General features: G+C 36.8%; 1 protein-coding gene across 1 annotated transcript; it reads right to left on the bottom strand.

Annotated features, from left to right (window-relative positions):
- Positions 1–388: 388 nt before the first annotated feature.
- LOC117780869 (fork head domain transcription factor slp1) lies at positions 389–1882 on the bottom strand. Its single transcript, XM_034617546.1, has one exon. The coding sequence runs from the start codon at positions 1782–1784 to the stop codon at positions 747–749; it is 1038 nt and encodes a 345-aa protein (XP_034473437.1). The 5' UTR covers positions 1785–1882; the 3' UTR covers positions 389–746.
- Positions 1883–17077: the final 15195 nt, after the last annotated feature.

Genomic DNA, 17077 nt, shown 5'->3' on the forward strand with positions numbered 1-17077 from the left:
CAACAACAAAGGCGATCGCTCTTTTTATTTTAATTTTTCTTTGTGTGTTTGAGTTTCAAACAAATTTCATGTTTGCCGCCAAGCAGCAGCAATGGCTAATTAAGACATCAGGCGGCCAAAAGCAGCTAAAGAAGGGTAAGCTACCTTTCTTATAGCTGAAAACAGCTAAGAACAACAATTAAATTGCATACGATTTATACAATTTTTCAGTTTTATATTTAAAATTTAGATTATTCTTTTAGCGACTGTTTTTAGCTATCAAGACTCAAGAAAACCAAGCTAAAATAGCTGGAAAGTAGCTAAATTCAGCAAATAAAAGCTGCATTGGTAACTGTAAAAAAGCTAAATGTAATAAAAAATAAAAATAAATATTGAAAAATGCTGTTTGTTTCATTTAAAATGTGTTTTATTTAATGTTTTTTTGTTTGTGATAATTATTTAATATTTCTAAAAATGCTGCCAATCTGTGGGCGTGGCGTCATAACTGGTGCTGTAGCCGTGTGGGTGGGGGGTGGTGGGGTGCGCTGCTCCTCCTCCAAAAGCTGGCCGGCTGTCCAGGCCGGCGGCGGCCACAAATGAAATCATCTGTATTTTGCTAAATGCAACATTTAGACGTCAAAGGGTTTGTCCTGCAACTGACTAACTGACTGACTGAATGACTGACTGACCGACTGACTGACGCTGCCGCTGGCGACGGGCCTTGTGCCATTAAACCAAAACGCTGGGCGTGGCAATTGAACGTGTGCTTAGCTGGCCGGAAACTTGCCAAAGAACTGCATGCGCTGGAAGATTTCCGCATTCATGTGCGCACCAGGATAACCCTGCAGCTGGGGATGTGCCGCAGCTGGCGGTGGTGGATGTGGCGCTGCTGCTGGCTGATACTGCAGCTGATGTTGTCCATAGCCAGCGGCAGCAGCGGCCGCCGCAGCAGCAGCAGCCGCTTGATAGGCAGCGGGATTCATGCGTTGATACAAAGCGGCAGCGGCGGCGGCAGCAGCGGCACCAGCAAAGGGCATACCAGGATAGCCATAACCAGCAGACGGAGCACCATAACCACCCAACATGGGCGAGAAGATGGCCTGACGATAGGCGGCAAGGCGGGTGCGACTGGCGCCAGGATTCTTGCGGCGCAACTTGCCCGTGGTCTCGCCAATGAAGACCTCCTCGGCAGAGGGGTCCAAGATCCAGTAGTTGCCCTTGCCGGGATCATCGTAGCTGCGCGGAATCTTTGTGAAGCATTTGTTCAGGCTGAGATTGTGACGAATGGAGTTTTGCCAGCCACGCTTGTTGGCCTTGAAGTAGGGGAATCGATTGATCAGATACTGATAGATGCCGTTTAGGGTCAATCGCTGTTCGGAACTGTCCTGGATGGCCATCATGATGAGGGCGTTGTAGCTGTAGGGCGGCTTCTTGTTGTCATTGCTGCTGGCACTCAGTTTTTGTTTCTTGCTGGGATTGCTGGCATGCTCGCTGCCATCACTGTCCTCCTCATCCAATTCGATGTCCTCATCATCGAATTCCTCCACATCGAGCTTATCATTGTGCTGTGATGATAGCGATTCGGCGGCACTGCTCATCGGGGTGCTGGTGCGGGAGGGACTATCGAAATCTTCAGATGCCGACAGCTCGCCATCGGAGTTGGCATATGGATGATAGGGATGTGGTTGATGTGGATGATGTGGCATTGCCTCATGTTTGATCACTGGAGCTGTTGGTTTCTTAGCCAATATGGCATCGATGGAGAAATTACTTTTGAATTCCATTTCGCAGACACTTTTCACCATTTTAGCAAGTCTTTTAATACTGTTGTTGTAGCTTGTCTTGTTATTCTATTGCGTTTTCTATTGCAACTGAGAGCACACACACGAGAGTAACTGTTGCTGTTTAGTTGTGAACGTTGCGATGCGTAACTCAATACTGACTCTCCTTGGCTGCCAGACGCGCTATTTATACGTCCCCGGATTAAAGAGCGCGCCTTGCGCATGCTCTCACACAATACACAATACACAACATACACACACACGCACGCACGCACACAGACGCACCCACCCCATGCGCTCAGCGCAAGAAGAGAGAGTGTGCATGTTAGGTAGAGCGCAACTACAACAAGAACAACTGTGCAGGCTCCGCCTCTTAATCTCTTGATGCTGAAACCGGTTTGGCAGACCATTTTGTTCCACTTGCCATCCACACATTTTATTGTATTGTATTTATTTGTTGCTGTTGCTGTTGCTGTTGCTTTGTTGCCGTTTGTTTTGGAACTTGTGGATGTTTATTTGCAGCCCTTTGCATGCTTCGGCGTCAAAATATCCATTACATCCAATCCAAACAGGGGTTGCTTGCCCCGTCTCCTTGTAGGCGTATTGCAGTTGTATTCTCTTTCTCTCTCTCTCTCTCTCTCTCTCTCTCTATCTATTTCTTTCCCACTCTAGCAGTGCCCCATTGCCGCTTGTTGTGATGTTAGCATATTGCACAGTTAATTGCTACAACAATAATAATAACAACAACATATATAAGTAAAATTTATGCTGTTATCAAAACTCAAATTCGCAGAATGCTCTCTTTAATCCACTTCAAAATTAGTTCAGTTTCAGTTTTAGGATTTTCTTTCTGGGATTACTTGAAATCCACGTTGGCTTAACATTTTCCCTGATTTTCGCTGATTTTCAACAGCTCAATGGAGCTCAAGTAGCAGGTAATCCGTTGGCGTGGCCAGTAAAGGGTTAATCATGCCAAGCGTCTGTCGGGATTTGTTCTAGTTTCGTGACAGATTAATTAAATCGCACTTCTGGAGAATTAACCTTGGCCGAAGAGTTGCTTTTGATATGGATATGGCAATGGATTCAAGTAAACATTTTGGACTATGCATAAATAAGCTCACTTGGTTTTAGTTACTGACTTTTGAAAGATTTCAAGAGGGTTTGAGGGAGAAAATCTTTTGCAGATCATATTATAATATGCGAATTGCTATTGTGAAAAGAGTTTAGCTCAAAAATATTTTTGTCAGCTATCTAAAAAAATTTTATAAAAAAATGTATTAAAGAAAACTATGCTAAGAAATATATTTGGTGAGGAAATTATTATAAATAGTACTTTATCATATTATTTATTTATTACAATAAACATAAAAAATTGGACAAAAATAATCCTTGTCATAATGTGAAAAAAACTTACAAATAATAGTCAAGAACTTAATTCTAAGCTAATACTAAATTTTAGCAAACAATAGTTAGCTATTAATTATTTTAATTATGAATATAAATAATAACATTGTCAAAACAATTTTTTTTTTCTGTTCAAGTGTATTTTGTTAAGGGTAGAAATGTTCGAAACTTGCAGCACTACCTGTGCTATAAAGCCAGGTCATAAAGCCAGCAATAAAAGTATATAAACTGAATAAAACGGTACCTGGAAGTTAAGAACGGGGATTCATTCAAATCTAGAGCTAACACCGCGATTTATCAATAAGGTAAGGATTTGGGGTAGAGATCATACGATTGGATTGGGACAGGGATCCTTGGGCCCGCACTCGATGCATACCAAATCAAGTGATGTCCAGGCAAATGGCGACACTAGCGATCGATCGATCGATCATGTGCATTGTGTGTCCATGAAATCGGAAAGGATCTGCCGAGTTGCCGAGCTGCGTCGTCTGGGACAAAGGACTGCAAAGTGTGAGTGTGGGCTGTCGAGCGCGACAAATGCAAACGAAGAATGTCCTTTTTATCACGCACTGAATGTCCTGCTGTTGACAGCACGGTCAGTCTTAGAGTCAGGGCTGTTGACAGGCCCGTTGTCCGTTGTTCGTTGCCCGGACGTATATCGCACATTACGATCAATTATGAGACTCAATGCCCTCCAGCGGCGTAACGAAACGAGCGAAACTTTCCCCGGCCGAATCTTGTGGCGTTAATTCCAAATTACATGGACATTGTCCAGTGGCCACGGTGTCTACTTGGAATTTCGCCTAGTCAATGTATTTTTTTTTTTAATATGCCCAGGCGTAACAGGACTCGGCCTGTTCTTGGTCCTGGACCAGGACAAGCGTGAAGCTCACCTAAGTGTGGTCTGGCAATGAAACCATAATGTCACCCAACAGGCGGCCAGATCATGGCCTGACACCGTGGAGCTAACACTGATCACCAATCAATGACTGTGACACATCTCCCTCTCTCTCTCTCGATGCACTCGAAAGTCACGGCTTAATATCCATGAAGAACTTGAATAGTTTTCTAAAGAATCTACTGAATACTGCACATTATTGATATTTATTTGGTTTAACACTTTGCAAAAACCTTTCTTAAAATACGATGGGAGATTACCGCTAACAGAAATTATTTTTTATAATGACTTACCCACTTATAAGATCTGATATTGACAAGGAATATGACAGAGAGTTGTGAAAGAATAAACATTGAATTCATTTGAATTCATATAATCATTAAAAAACTAAATATTATTAGTGTAAACATTCTTTGAACTGTGTCCCATATTTTAGAAAAAATACAGTCCAATAATATATCTTTATTTTTATCTATATTTTAAAATGATCAATATTTGAACGCATGAAATTAATGGTCAAAAAAACTATTTCAAAACTTTATGTAAACATTTATTAAAAAAATCATCAATATTTTTAATAATTAAAAAAAAAAGAATATAATCAATTTAAGTAAATAAAAAAGTAACTATAGTCAAATTTAAATAATTCTTTAAGATTCAAATTTTGAAAACAATTTTGAAATAATTACGATAAAAATATAAAGAATTTAAGTAAATCTGATCTAATGAACTATAGACAAAATTAAATAGCTTTTTAAGATTAAAATTTTGCAAAATTGTTTTTAAAATTGTAATTCCTGATTTATTTTTTGACTGCAAATGTTGTGCGCCTGTGTGGGCGAGCATTTTAAGGATCTGTCGACTTTGTGCCGTTTTGAAATCAATTAGTTTTGTCGCGGCTGTCAAAATGCGCCAGGATCACAGGATCACAGGATCGCTCACCGAAGTAGCCAACACTCCCATGTCCAGAACTAGGTAAAAGTCGAAAAGTCATGCTTGCAACGGCGGCAGGAGTCTTTGAAGCAGGTCCGCTGCTGGTCATGGCATTTTGCAAAAAAAAAAAAACAAAATATTTCCAACTCAATTAGTTGAACTCTGCCCACGCCAGGCATTAAAAAAAATGTATAGAAAAGAACAGAAATGAATTGTAAAGGGAAGAAAAGAGAAGCCGCTTAGCCACAAAAGAGAAATGAAAATTCGAGGCGTTCAAATCTACATTTATCCCTCTGTCGACTGCGACTGAGACGAAGACGGAGACTGAGACTGGGATTGATATTGGTACTGGTACTGGTGATGGTGATGGTCGGGGTCTATTGGTTTCTTTCAACTCTGCCGACTGAGTGCATCATTATCATCGGCAATTGGACTACTGCGTCAAAGTGCGCTGCCTACTTTTTGTTTTCTTCATCTCTCTCTTTATTTTATTTTATTTTTTTTTTTTGGTCATTCTACACGATCTATTGTTGTTGTACACGTACAAAATATTTGGGCAAAAAATATATGCTCAAACAACAACAAGTACATGAACGACTTCAATAACAGTAGTAAACTATGGCGCAAATTAATAGACAGTCATTTAAACATGTGTTGTTGTTGTTGTTGTTGTTGTCGGTTGTTGGTTGTTGGTTGTGCGTGCTGGCGTTGCTTTGATTGTTTTGTCAAGTTGTCTAAGATATCAAAGTGTTTCGCCGATGCCAATGAAGACGTCTTCTTCTAATAACCCACAGCGCTGACGTCTTCATTGTCTCTACTTGACTTTCGGTCGATTTATTTTCTCAATTGTTCCAACAAAAACATACCATCCATATATAATTTATACATATATGTCCATCCATACACATATTATACCATATACACTGAAATGAAAGACCAACTTCTAAAATCAGACATTCATCTTATATATTTTGTTTTTAAAGTAACACAATTTTAAGACCATATTAATAATATTTAGAATATTAATCTAAAAAATTCAAGTTTATGATACAACCATTAATATTTTAAATTATTAGGAAGGTATCAATATGTACAAAGACAGAATAAAATGTATATAAATCCAAATTAAAACAACAACAATAAAAAATTATAAATTTAAAAATCATTTCTCCAAAATTTAATTTCTTATTTTTGACTTCAACATTAAGAGCATTTATTCTAATAATAAGAGCTTGGTCTTGTTCCAAATGTTCTTAAGACCAAATAGTGTTTTCTTATTTTAAGAACATTATATTTTCGACGCATTTTTAGACCAATTCATAGTTTTGAGACCAATACCTTGATTTTAGAAAATTTTTTTTATCAGTGTACTCTACTCAAATTTGATTTGTCGAGCAAGTGCTCAAAACAAAGGCCACTTGTCCAAGTATTTCCTTCTCTTATTGTTGTTTTCTTTAGATTTCTCTTGTTTTTGCTAGTTTCTCGCTTCGTTTGATCTTCCGAGCTATTTGGCTTCCACATGAGCTGCATGTGTTAAACAGTTGCATTATCTTAAGTTTTTTAGCTGCCTTCCAATTCAGCCGGCAAAATGAGATCAGTTTTAATAAAGGTATAGGCTCTGCTCTTATTTTTTTAGTTATATAATTTTTACAAATTGTCTACAGCTGTACTACATCATATAATATTATGTATCTTTTGACAATAATGGTAAATTTTCATTTAATTTCATTGTAAGCTCTATCATAATTCAAATTAAAATTCACTTGCAATTGAACCTTTTAGATAAAATAAAACTTAAGACTAACTATCTATATGTTCAATATGCAGTTTACATTATAAATCATTAGCGCCTTAGAATAGCTTCCACTTGCAATCCACACGTAATAACATTAACAAAACTAGTTCCCAAGCTTAAATTCTTATATAAATAAAACTAACAGTTCATTAGCTATCTAACAGCCATACAATTCTCAGTTCTAATTCGCAACACAAGCCGAGAAAATATCAATTTTCAGATCCTTAGACGGATATCTTACTCCACAGGGCAACAGTTTGGAATGGAAATGTTTGCTACTAACGAGCAATTATCGCCGGCTCCCAGGCGTTGTTCCACACACAGAGTCACCCACAGACAATGCACACGCACACACTTACAAATAAATATATATATACTTCTGACAGCGAGAGGGATAAAGAGGCATCCTGTACGTTCATCAACAGGGAATTCGCTACGCTTTGGGGGGGAGTCCAACCGAATTCAAACTCTAGAACATTTGTGCATTTTTGTTGTTGCTGCTGCATTGTTAGGACACAATGGATGAAAATATTTTCGTCCTGTTGTCAAATGATTGCATTTAATGTATCCAAATCTGTGTGACGAATCAATTTAACTTCAGCCAGTCCGAGAACCTTTTGGGAAACTGCAACCAGTTGCCTTTATAATTCGATCAACTCGCTATAGTTTTGGGTCGCCATGGCCATGTATCCTGTCTGGCATATGTTGTCCTCTTCGTCCTGGTTCTGGTTCTGGTTCAGGTCCTGTCTGTCCAACCGCATAGACAACTTAATCAATAAGTTGCAGTTTCTTCTTCTTCAACATCTTGTTGTTTTCTTTTTTTTGTGGAACCGATCAGTTACAGTGGGTGTTGTCAGTTTTATGACAGTGATGCTTACGATCTGAATTGTCTGTTGGGTATTTTATGGGCCACCCTAATGTGGTTGTTAGACTACATTGTTCGAGTAGCCATAAAGTGTTTAGTGAGCGGTTTATGGTCATAGTTAGACATGGTAAGCAGCTGTTTTTAATTCGGAATATTAAAATAAGTAGTCAAACATAGTACAGCTGAGTCTGAAAAAAAAAACATTAAAAGTTATTTTTCTAGTTTAATTTGTTTTATATTTTGAAGTCTGGAAGACTGTGAATCACTATTAATAAATTTATCTTTTAAAACTACTTGAAAATTAATCATGAGCAGATTTAATATACTTAACTTGAATCTATAAGTTATAGTTAAAATGATATATCATTATATTTTTTGGATATTTTTCTTTAAAAATTTCATTTTCCTTAACAAGATATAAAAGGATTTTAGAATAAAATTATCATAAGTGTAAATTTAAAAAAAAATTCAAATAAACATAAAAAGTTACGAAATCTTATCTTTAATAAAATAAAATTTAAATATGAATATTCCTACGAATTTTGGTCATATTTTTTCAATGTCTAGTTAAGATAACTAACTAAAGGATATTTTTAGGTAAAATGCATTGAATTTAATGTAAAATTTTAAAATATTTGTTCGAACTGTGTTATTACTATAGATTATGTACACAAAGCCTAAAGAATTTGAGCACTTTATGATCTTGATTGTGACTTAATGCGAACGAGCAAAGTCCTGACCCATTTACAGATCTACAGAGCCATCATAAAACCTGCTGATTACCAGCTGTTATCCTGTTGCTGTGAAATCCTGTCGCTGCATAAATCAAAACACAGAGAATTTCCCTATTTGGTAGACAGCAAAAGTTAATTGCTGTGTTAACACGTCCACGCACAAAAAGTGAGAGAACAATAAGAAGAAGAAGAGGAAGAAGAACAGAAAGCATTGCTCATTTCAATAAGGCCAACAAATTGAAATTCTTTAAGACTATTAAAATGAGCGAAGGCATTTGCTAACAATCCGCTTATGGAATCAACTTAAATTTGTTGTTGCTGTTGTTGCCGTTCCTTTGTTGTTGGTGCTGTGGCGGAGTTCGTTTGTTGTTGGCTTATGGATCAGTCAGTGGTCGAGCGATTGGACCAGTTCACCTTCTCCCTCTCCCTCTCCTTCCCTTTCCTTGATCCTGTGCTCTAACATTTTGCACGCGCTGTAATCATTTGTTTTTGATTTCTCTCTCTCTCTCCCTCTCTTTCTCTTTTGATTGCGTGTGCTGTGCGCTCTAGGATCAAGGATCACCGTCACATAAATCAAGGACTCCCGCTGCGGCGCAACGTGCACAATTCGGCATTTATTTGGTTTAGTCATCGTCAGATCCTCCACGTCATCTCGCTTGATGTCTCTATAGAGCAGGATGAAATGGGAGAGGGAGAGGAAGACTTCAAGGCGTTGTCCTTGTTGCCAGTTGGTTTTTCATCCTCCGCTGATCATATAATTGAGACATTCCGCTTGCGGCTGCTTTCTTGTGCCACCGACAATGTGATAACGTGTTTTCTAAAACAAAGCATCAAAGTCAACCGATCTGGCAATGTGGCTTCCTTCTTTATGTCCTTTTCTTGCACTCTCCATATTTCTCTTCTTCTTGTTCTTGTTCATTTTCTTATTGTTTTGTCTGTTTTTGGGAACGGCTGCATTTTTGTCAGGTGACATTTTGCTTTTATTGCGTTAACAGCTTTGTCTCATCTTTCGGCACGTTGGCAACAATGATTCTCATTTGCCCCCCTCTCCGCTTCCCTTGTCGTCCTTCCTCTTGTGTCCTTGTCCATGTCCTTGTCCCACTGTGCGGCCGTTGTCATCTTTGCCGACGCCGCCTGTTAATGCCTGATAATGTTGTCAAATTCTTGTTCAAATCGCAAGATTAGCCGAAAATCACGCGATGTGAAACCCAAAGCATCTTATTGGACTTATAGAATTGGGATTTTTAAACTTATGTTGTCACCTTTCCAATTGCTCCCGCTCTTCTTAATTTTCCACGGAAAAGTCAAGCAGCTATTTAAAAAGATTTTTTATTAAATATTATCAAGAATAGTTTAATCAGGGTAGTCGGATTAGATAATTGAGTTTATGACATATTTTTTATAAAGCACTTGGCATTGGTGCAGTTGTTTAGATATACGAGTAGATAATAAAGTAAAACACTTTTGCAAAAAAATAGTTTTCCAAAATTTCAATCTCCAAAAATCAATAAATTTATATGAATGATGTAAAAAAAACTTTAAAAAAAAAAGCATAAAAATATCGAAAACTCGTTTTTAAGGAGATGAACTTCAACTTCTATAACTCGTTGTTTGACGATCAGGCGAGGTAATTACTTAAATTTTTATGAACTTCAATGAGAACCGAAAACTCAACTCTATTTTAATTCTTCATCAAAATTGAAAACTTAATTTTTTTCATCACTGACCTTTTTTTCTTATACTTTCCCTTGACGCTTTTCTTTTAATTTTAAATCTCTACCGATTTCCTTGGGTTAATTTGATAACTATTTGGTTTATTTTTTTTAGATTGAGCAACAAAATTCAAGATTTTATCATCACTGACCATTTATTTCCACACTTTCCCATTTTTGGAAAATAAATTTTTTTTCCAACTATTTTTTAAGACACAATTTAAAAATAAAAGAAATTTTTTGTAACTCTTTTAAGGCAAATTATATATGATTATAAAATAATTGTAATTTATTGAGCAATTCAATGAAAATAATAACATCATAAGATCTTTTTTATTTCATTCAGCAAAATAAGTATTATAAAGAATTATTATTTCCAAATATATCAAAACAGGTTCACATACATGTTATATCTCATTAAATCCCAGTCTTTAATCATCATAAAATTGTGTCAGCTACTTGAATTGTGTATGCCAACAATCAATTGATCTTTGATTTAAAGAACTTCCTGAAGAAAATCTATCCTTCGGGACTACACCTCTCTGTCGGTCTTTTTCTATTGCTTGACATGATGACAAGTTGATAAATCTTTGGTCTTTTGCCGCGGGCGCTGACGACAGACGTCAAATCAGTGACACTTTCTCATTAACGCCATGGCTGTGGCCAAGAAGGGCGGTCAACTGTGGGGGACAACACACGGGTTCAGTTCAGTTCCGTTTGGTTCAGTTCGGCTCGGCGCCGCCTGCAGCTAATGTGGAAATCCGAAACCAGCAGACGGAGACAAAACACATGCGTCAAATGAAGTGTTTAGGCGTGGACGTGGAACGCAAAATGGACTCGGTTTTGGGATTGAGAAGTGAACTTACTTCGAGAAGTGTTCGAATGTCGGTTAATTACAAAACCCCGAAACACTTGAGACATGCACGAAACGAAGGAAAAGTGCGATGAGGGGGCAGGCAAACTGTCTCGAATTTCAGTTGACGGCAGGAGATCAAAGCGAATTGAGAGACTTGTTGCATGTTTTCATTGCTCCACAATTGGAAAAGAGCACAAATACTTTCAAATGCGAGAATAGTTGAGAAAACGGACTCAGGTGTTTTAAGATTGTACACTATTAAAAAAATATGTTCTAAAACTAAGATTCTGGTCTCAAAACTAAGAATTTTGGTCTAAGAAATGTGTCGAGAACAATAAATTCTTAAGTGGAAGAAAACACAAGTTCTTGTTATAAGAATAAATGTTCTTAAAATTTAAGTCAAGAAATAAAAAAAAAAAAAAGATTTTTCAATTTATCATTTTTTTTCATATATACATATATAACCACATTTTTTATTCTGGTTTGGTATATTTTATAAAGGCCTGTTCTGGTTTTCACTGTCTATTTTATCGGATTTAAAAAAATTTTATTTTTCATTTGGGCTTAACTTTTTAAAATTATATTTTACCACTTTATTGGACTTAAATTCACCAACTCAAAGTGCATTCAATACGCAAAATATTTTCAGATTGATATAAGAACAGGCTAAAGATTTTCACTTCCGAAAGTGAAAACCGGAACAGGCCTAACAAAAAGTGGGGTTCGAGCCCGTGCCTTCTTTCAACTGACCACTTTTGTCGTATAAAAAAATTATACATATTTATACTTTTCTAACAATTTAAGATTTTTACTCTTGTATTAAGAACTTCGATTAATTAGATTAATATTCTTTTTATTAGTGGAATGGTCTTATTTTAAGAATATAATATTTAAGATGAATGTTCTTGACTTTAGAAGATGGTATTTTTTTTCGAGGTGTAGTGGCTTTTGTTTTGGCTGCTTGGCAGGACAGCAGCATCAGCAGCAGGACCTGAAGTTAGTGTTAAATGCAAGCGATTTGCACCAGCAGTGCACCAGAGGAGGCAGAATGAGATGCAGCAGGATGAGAGGTTGACAGAGCGACAGATCCACAGCAAGAGACAGCAAGGACGCGGCAGGACGCTGATGAGTCGTGAAAGGACATTGCACCCGCTGTGGACGCCTACGAGCGTCAGGACAGGACAGCGTTGACAGGACACGGGCTGCTGCCTGCTGCCTGCTGGAAAAACTCAACTAAAACTCAGCTGTCAGTTTGTCCTTGAATTTCAGTGCGACTTAGTTCAAGAGGTGTCCTTGATGGTGTCGATGTGGCCAATGTAAATGGCATATTTTGGCCTATGCTGGTTAACCGTACACATTACAGAGCGCCCAACATTTGACCTCGCTTAGGATCCTGTCGTGTTGTTTTTGGTCACAGCCATCCAATCATCCAGCCATCCCATGGATCATGGCCATCAAATGGATCAACAATTTGTGTTTGCAATTTTCACGGCTCAATGGCCCTGAGCTACGACACAATCATTTTAATGGGCCCACCACACAAATAATAACCACACATTTAGCATAAAGAAAAACCTTTAAAACACATACATATATATATATATAAATATAAAAAAAATATAATCAAAAGGATAACCTCTTGTGTTGGTCAAATTCATTTCCAGTTGATTACGCGCAATGCGAAAATCTGTGCTAAAAAATAAAGTGGAAATCATTTAAACGGAATTAATGCTCAAACAAAACATGTGAAAACTATCGCTACTCGACATCGATCCAATCAAGCTCTACCAACTGGCAAATGGATTCATTCTCCAGACTCTAGACTCCAGTTCCGTTCCATTCACGTGTATTATTTTTGGGGTGTTTGGTTTTGACGTCAACAAATGTTGAAATAAATACGAGTATTTCAATATGTTGGCAAAAAGGTAGAGCTGGGCGTGAGGTTCGCTTAGCGGGTAGTCAGCGGCATCCTTATAGATGTACCTACTTACATATACTCCCTACACGGCATCAGAGTTTAATGATCCCAAACATCGGTTAAGCTATTGCACTTGGCATTACAAAGTGTTTGCTTGAAAGAATTTATTTATTGCCATTATTATTTTTCTTTTCGCTAAGAAATTATTCATTTTTTACAAATTTAGTATTGAAATAACAAATTATAATTTAATTTTCTTAAGCTATCTTGTAGAAAAATGTCTTATATTAACCAATGATCATTTAGATAATTCGCAAAAAAATGTTGTTCATTTTTATATAGTCTTAGAAGTTGAAAACTTATGTAAAAAGAAAGTGTGACAAGTCACAATATAAGAAAACAGTTATTTTAATTGGCTTGTAGAGTAAATTTAGATATGAAATTAATATCAAAAAAATAATTTACATCTGTAATTTTGAAATGTTAAAAATGTTTCGAAAAGTTATATTTAGTCCATTTAAATATCTAAAATCAAAAATTTCAAAATTAATGTGAAGTACAAATCATGGATTCCTTTTTATATACTCGCCCATAGTTATGAGATTTTTGAGACTTTATAGATTCCTAGTTCCTTTGACTTTTGTAAAGGAAAGTCCTTTCGAGCTGTACATATGCAATGTCCTTTTGCAGCTTTGTCAACTTTTAGTTGAATCTGATTAAAATGCCGTCAGCACTTTGGCTCTAACGTCGCATTGCACTTGTCTGGGCCACAGAGAAAGTGGCACGAGAGGCATGCCACATATATGGATAAAAAACTATGCGACTAACGCGCGTGCCTCGTCGTGTGGCACATCCTTTGGACAAGTGAAAAAACAACGACAAACAAAAAAAATTAAAAAATAAAAGAAAAAGAAAAAGAAAAGAGAAAAAATAACAACACATGGCACGTGACAAATGCGTCAACAGATTTTTCGCTGAGATGCGCACAAAATTATGAAAAACGTGCGCTACAAAAAGCTGAACATGCCTCAGGGGGCAAATGCGAGAGGGAGGAGAAGAGACTTGCCCCTGCCACGCTGCTGTTGTTGTTGTTGTTGTTGACAATATTTATGCAGCAGCAGCACCAACAGCCCGTGCCACATCCCCATTCCTCCTCAGTAAGCTGTTTGTTTTTGCATTTTTGTTACATTTCACAGCTTTTGTTTTGTAATTTGTGCCCGCTAGAGAAAAGGAAGAGAAAAAGACTTTAGAATACACTCTCCAACGATCGAACAGCTCTTGAAGCAGCTTCTGCCTTCTCCTTCCTCTCTTCTACTGCCTCTCCAGTTGTTGTTGTTGTTGTTGTTGTCGTTACTGCGGCTGTTTCCGCTTCCTCTTTGTGGATGACAAGGTGGATTGTTACATCGCCTTTAATTCACTTTACTTTACTCCGAGTGTACCGCAGAACGTGACGAAGAACAAAAGAAGGCACTTGCCCACTTCCATACACTTCCCACTTCCTGCTCCCATCTTTCGCTCCTTTGGCGGTCCGAGTCCTGCTCTCCTCTTCGTATGTGTCTCCCTTCATTCCATGCTTTTTTTTGTGCTCTACTCTTGTTGTATCCACAAAAAAGCACGCTTATAATAATAATGTCATTATGTATTGTAAAGCAGCTAACAAAAAAAAACACGTTGTCAGCCACAGCCTCTTTTATTTAGTTTTTTGTTTCCTTTTTTTTTTTGTTGCGCAAACTTTCTAACGAGCATGTGGCAAGAGCCAGCGAAATGTACAGCGTACTTGCCACACATAAAAAGCTGTCAGTTTGTGGAGTTGCAGCTCAGTTTAGTTAGCAAAGATTCTAATCAAAGTCTAGGAAATATGCTTCAGCGATTTAACACTAATGATTTCTAACTTTGGACACGTTTAGATTTGAATCAGTTGCGAATTATAGTTAAGAAATGGCTTAACATTCAAAATCAATTTGTAATTTGACAGTTATTAAAAACAGTGATAATATGATGGGAAAGTACAATTTTAAAATATTTAGACATGTATATTAGTTGGAGACTTTAAGATCTGTCAAAATAACTATTAAAGAGCGCTAGATGGCGTCAATGCTTCTTTATCAGTATACAAAATAATTTCCTTAGATTACTTTTTTATCAATCACTTTATTTGTTAAACAATTGAATGAGCTTTCAGTACAAATCAAGAGAGGTTACATTTTTATATAGATTTTTCAAGAATTTATTTAAGCATTTGATATACAAAAATGTCGAAATATTTTCCATAAAAACTTTAAATACAGAATGTAAGTTTCATTTATAAGAACTACAGATGGTTCTGCAACTTATTGATAAAGGAGATTGTTCAGAAATGTCACAAAGGACAGAAATCCCATTTTTAAAGACCTTTTCAAAGTTTTCCAAGCAGGTTATTTACTTTTGAAAATTGTTTAGACACAAAAGGAAACTCTACAATAAATATTGACTTTGCATATTTGTCGAAAATATTTGAAAGTATTTTATTTATTTATTATCAAATTGAATTGAGCTAAACCAAAAACAAACTCAATAGCAAGCAAACACCTTTTGGGAAATGTGGGCAGCAAAGCAAAAACAAAATAAACAAACTGCAAAATGGAAAATGGAAAAGCAGAAAGACTCAGAACTGGTCAAGAGATCAGAGTTGAGATCAGGTAGCAATGACTGAGGGCGTTTACCAAATTTTTGCCGCCATGTCGGTGAAATCTATTTGCATTTGGCTAATGAAAAAACAATATTTATGAGCTACAAAATATCAGAAAAATATAAAGACCAACAAAAACAAAAATAAACAGAGAAAAACATCTGCAAATTGCTAGATTATAATATTAAGAAAAGCTAGATAAAAAAATGATCATAAAAAAGGTAAAATTTTCCATTTAAATAAGAGAAAATGAACGAAAAAATACTCTGTAGATTTTCCATTTCCATGGGCATAAAAATAAATTTGTTGGGAGGATTGAATGCAACCAATTGGAAGCAACATAAAATTTAAGAACAAACATAACAATAAACATTCCAATTTCGAATCATTTACAAATTAACACTTCATATATTTAACATGCTCAAGTGGCAGCTACCGCATACGAGTATGATGATGATCTCAATGGGGGGAACTGAACTGAACTGAGCTGATCCCAAAAATTGTCGGAACTCCATATGGTTGCAAACAGGAAGCTAATCCTGCGCTGTGATATATCAACATATTTATGGTAAATGGATCAGAGGGCTTAGCGCAGTCGGTGGTTGCCATATGTTGCAAGTATCTGATTGGACAGGGGAAGGTGCCACTGATGCGGGGGAGTCAACAGCCTGAACTGCTTGGTTGGCTGTAATAAAATTTTATATACTTTTTGTATTTCTTGACACTTTATGTGACGGCAGGCGGCTGTTTAATATTTGGCATAAGTCTTTAATGTTTAATAAACAATTATTAGACAATATATTTTGTGTGGCTTTTGAGCGTTGTGAATGTTAATCTTTTGATCTGAATCTTTGCCTGCAACACAGTTTGAGGTATGAAAATAAATAAACCACACGGCGAGACGGCATCTTATTTGTTTAGATGAACATTTTTCGTAGTGTTGTGCCAAGCAATTACGCACCAAATTCATACGAATCATAACAATAACAGATCCAAATCCATCATTTGCCACCAACCGGGAACACCTTAAAGATGCCGTTCGATGTGTTTGACATGCAATTCCGGGCAACAATTGAAGTGGAGATTGTATATAGTCGCTAACGACCAACGGTCGGGGGTCGGCTTAAAACTCTTTGATGTGCGTTAAGTTGATGCTGCTGATGAATGAATATCGACTTTTGCATTAATTACTCGCATCAAAGCACGCAATTGCACTGTGATCTAAGAGAGACGGTAGGCCTATCTAAGACGATAGGCACTCTTATAAAGTACAAAATATGTGATTTTAATAATAATTCACTTATTTTCACTCTCACTTGCATTTAAATTTTGCGCCATATAAAAGTGCTGCCAATTTAATACTGCTTGCCTGTCATCCTTTGCAATTTATCGATAATAAAATACTACAATTACAATAAGTAGCACAGCGCATATATCGATTTAAGATATCGTATCACGTCACGCGCTCAACTCTAATCGATAGCGTCAAACAGCTGTTTCATTTCTGCAATTTAGATTTTTCTTGCCGAGTTCA

This window comes from Drosophila innubila (assembly GCF_004354385.1).
Source record: "Drosophila innubila isolate TH190305 chromosome 2L unlocalized genomic scaffold, UK_Dinn_1.0 4_B_2L, whole genome shotgun sequence".
Lineage (NCBI taxonomy): Eukaryota > Metazoa > Arthropoda > Insecta > Diptera > Drosophilidae > Drosophila > Drosophila innubila.

Bases quoted from the DNA above. Each gene is read 5' to 3' on its own strand.
- LOC117780869 (XM_034617546.1), bottom strand. From the start codon at position 1,784: ATGGTGAAAAGTGTCTGCGAAATGGAATTCAAAAGTAATTTCTCCATC.